The 3,509-nt window shown below is 37.0% G+C and overlaps 1 protein-coding gene across 2 annotated transcripts in view; it reads right to left on the minus strand.

The window, feature by feature from the left end:
• LOC106536531 (receptor-type tyrosine-protein phosphatase N2) overlaps window positions 1-3,509 on the minus strand; it is a gene marked incomplete at its 5' end in the record, with an annotated part of 20,681 nt that overhangs the window by 5,704 nt on the left and 11,468 nt on the right. Inside the window, 2 exon segments of one of the 2 annotated variants that reach the window (XM_014033829.1) lie at window positions 728-1,383; window positions 1,544-1,630. In XM_014033829.1, the coding sequence (XP_013889283.1) occupies window positions 1,311-1,383; window positions 1,544-1,630 (160 nt within the window). 2 annotated transcript variants of the gene reach the window in all.

Consider the following 3,509-nt stretch of genomic DNA (forward strand, 5'->3'; position numbering starts at 1 on the left):
CTGCAGAACAGGAACCTGCTGTAAAACAGCAATTATGCTGAGTCAGGCTTGATTTTTTTAGTAATCTTTTCCTTAAAAAAATTATCATTTTAATCGTACATTGGTAATGTCTGACTGGATCTCGTGCCTCTTTATGTTCAACAAATTGGGCCCCGAGGTCAAAAAGGTTAAGAGCCCCTGCGATAACAGTGCTTAATATTGCGATGACGATATGACTCGCGATAAATCAAAAAATATTTAGATATACAATGTTTTTCTGCTTTGTGTTCAGAGCAAAAAACAATACATAATTTCCATTACAACATGGAGTAATTATGATTTGATGTTGTTTCTCTGGTCCATTTTGTTTATCAGACTGATGCTGACAAACCACATAAATGCAAACATTACAGCCAATCATTTATTGCAATTTATGAATTTTTTTGCGATATGCATATTGCAATGGTTGTTATCRCGATAATAAATTTGTGATATATATTGTTTTATATATTATTATATATATTGGCACATTTTACAGCTGAAGTTTATCAAACCTTCAAAAGCCCAACCATGTCTAAGGATGCAAGTTATCAATTAATGAATTAATCTAAAGTTGATTGAGCTCATCGATTGACTAACGATTAATTGATAAGCAGCCATTTTCCTAGAAACCTCTCATTTCTCTTGAATCAAGCGTCTATGACATGAAGGGCTCATTTTTTACACTAAATAAAAAAAAGTACAGGATTATATATTATAAAATTTATTGTGCCAGCTGTGTTAAACACTGACTGAAAAAAAAAAAACAGAAAATTGTGGATTTCTTACATTATTAAACTTACACATATTTACAAAATATTCAAAAAGTGTAGACGTCTGTGGATCAAATTTCTTTAAAAGTCATATCGAAACATTTTTACCCYGACAAAGATATTGAATTATTGTCTAGCACTATTATAAAACATCGCAACGTTGAGCTTTCCTTGTAAAACTGCTAGCTACTAATCCATGAATACAGTGAGGGCTGCCAGTCCTGTTTTCTGTCTTCATCCAAAGCTGTGCAATAAAACAGGTTTGATTTGTTTCCTTGTCCGTGCAGCTGACCATGCAGCACCCTATGACCATTTTTACAGATAAATCAATTAAATAAAAGTGATATTAGGCTACCAGGTGTTTTTTGACTAGCTGTATCAGAGCTGACATGCGTATACTGTAGGTTGTTTTGACRTCTGTCATGGTGGMGTGGAGAGCGTGACATCACGTGCAAATAGGTTGTTCTAGGAATGTTAGACCATGTTTTTTTCTTTGATGGGACTTTTAGATCGAGACATTCAGAGCTGAAGCCTCAGTTTACAGACAGGGAGTTCCTCTACAGGCATCTCCAGCTCTTTAAAATTAGAGAAGCTAAAAGGAAGATTAGAGACGTCAGCGGGTGATTCTATACTTTAGATTTTCACAATTGTTTTCGGGGCAACAAAAAAAAAAAATCGGTAAAAACAAGGAACTACTCAGACTGAAGTGTGACCAGTAATAAAACAAAGAAGAAAATAACAGCTATACGTACAAAACTTCAGCCATATCCGTCATGTGCAGGTTTGCACGCCGGGCCAAGATCTCCATCAGCTGAAGGCCTTCGTCTGTCTGGAGCCGACTGAAGATGAAGAGGCAGGAAGGAAGAGAGGAGGAAGAGGAGAAATGAAACAAATAGAACAAGACAAACATTTATCATAGAATCAGCCTCCAGGATTAAAGTGAACAAATGATCCTCAACTTTAAATGTAGTAACTGTGTCTGMTAAACTAAAGATCTTATTTGGTTACTCTGTGAGGAAGAGGAGGAGAACTGAATCCAAACAATCCTGAAAAGATCAAACCAGAGAATAAAGACGTTTGAGTCACTGATGAACAATTTTTTTTTATTTTAAACTTGTGTTTTGACGAGTCTGAGATGTCAGATCTGTTGACGGAGGAGGTTTTTTGGTGATAAATAAAAAACACTTTAGATTTTTGCAGAAATATTCAGAGAGAAGTGAGAGCAGCGTGATGAYGAGGAGGTGAGGAAGGTCACAGACGGAAAGCTCATCACTTTCTGCCCTCATCTGAAGCTTTTCAGTTGGTTCTGACAGGAGGGGGAGGGGCTTAAAGGAATGAAATGTTTCTAAATGAAGCCGTTTTAGACAGAAAAGAACAGGAAGAAGCTCTGATGAACATTTTCTACCAAATTTTTATGTTTTTAAAACAAACGAAGCATACTGGAATGACCTCACAAGATTCAAAATTCATTGTTTTTGTACCATTTATTTATTTAGGGATGTAGATGTGTCTGACCTACACTGTTCCAGCCAACGGTTTTACAATAGACCCCATATTTGAGGAGGGGGCTCCATCTAAAAAAGGGGGTGTTTGGACATGAAAAAATGTTTATAACTCAAAAACTATTCAACATAGAAGCTTCAGATTTTTTTTGATGTTTAGCTCTAATGAAGGGCTATCCATCGGGCCCACCAATGAGGACCCCCCCCAAAAAAAAAACAATACTGCATATGTGTTGGGGTCATATATTCTACTGTTGTGCGGGGTATCTAAACAGTTTTACATGTGCCTTTTTTATTGATTAAATCCATTTTTTATTCTATTAGACTTGAGAATAATTAGCTGTAAAATGACATCAAACTATTAAATAGTTGATGTTTTGTTTCTGTAAGGATCTGAAAAATAATTGATTTTAAAAAATTGTTCAACTTCTTTACAACCCGATCGTAGATGTGCAGGAGATAATGCAGCCGTATGATGTTAGCACAAATCTTATAAGCTGCAGACAACCAGAAGCTCATATTCCTGCTGTTCACCTGCTCGTTCAATAAGTTTTTATTTTTAGTACAGCGCAGAGCAAGATTTCATCAGGTTACGCTGGTAAATAAATCTCTTTATAAGAGCTTCACTGCAGCGAGACGTGGAAATAAAAGGTGTAGAGGAGGAACATCTGTCCCCGAGACTCCTTTGAAAAGATTTCTCTCTCTCTCTCCGGTGTGTTCCCGAGTGCCGTGCTGAGGTTGAAGCTGCAGCTCGGTCTTTAAGAAGAGGAGGTTCGACGCAACGCGAACTCCAAACAACTTCGCTCTTCCTCGGAAGTTCAGCCACGCTGCACGCAARATGTCAAGAGCCACTCTGAGGAATCGATGAGAAGGGTCAGAGAGGATCGCACCGAAGGATCTGACATCTGAACTGAAAAACTAACAGAAGATGCAAACTTAGTGTTTCTAAACAGGTTTTATATAAAGCTGCAGGAGTTTTATCTTGATCTACAGCTTTATTTAGGCTCAAGACTTTAACACATGGGAAATAAAAGGATGTGGTGTTGTGTTTATGCAGAAAAAACTATTGTTGGACTCATTTACTTCTAGAAGTTGTGATAGAATCAGAAAAACTACCGTATTTATTCATGTATAATACGACCCCCCCCCCCTCTTTTTTTGAGGTTAAAAAGCATAAAACATTGAATCCTCAAACTACCTCCAATTTCATACAGAC

Source organism: Austrofundulus limnaeus, unplaced genomic scaffold, assembly GCF_001266775.1.
Source record: "Austrofundulus limnaeus strain Quisiro unplaced genomic scaffold, Austrofundulus_limnaeus-1.0 Scaffold1862, whole genome shotgun sequence".
Classification (NCBI taxonomy): domain Eukaryota; kingdom Metazoa; phylum Chordata; class Actinopteri; order Cyprinodontiformes; family Rivulidae; genus Austrofundulus; species Austrofundulus limnaeus.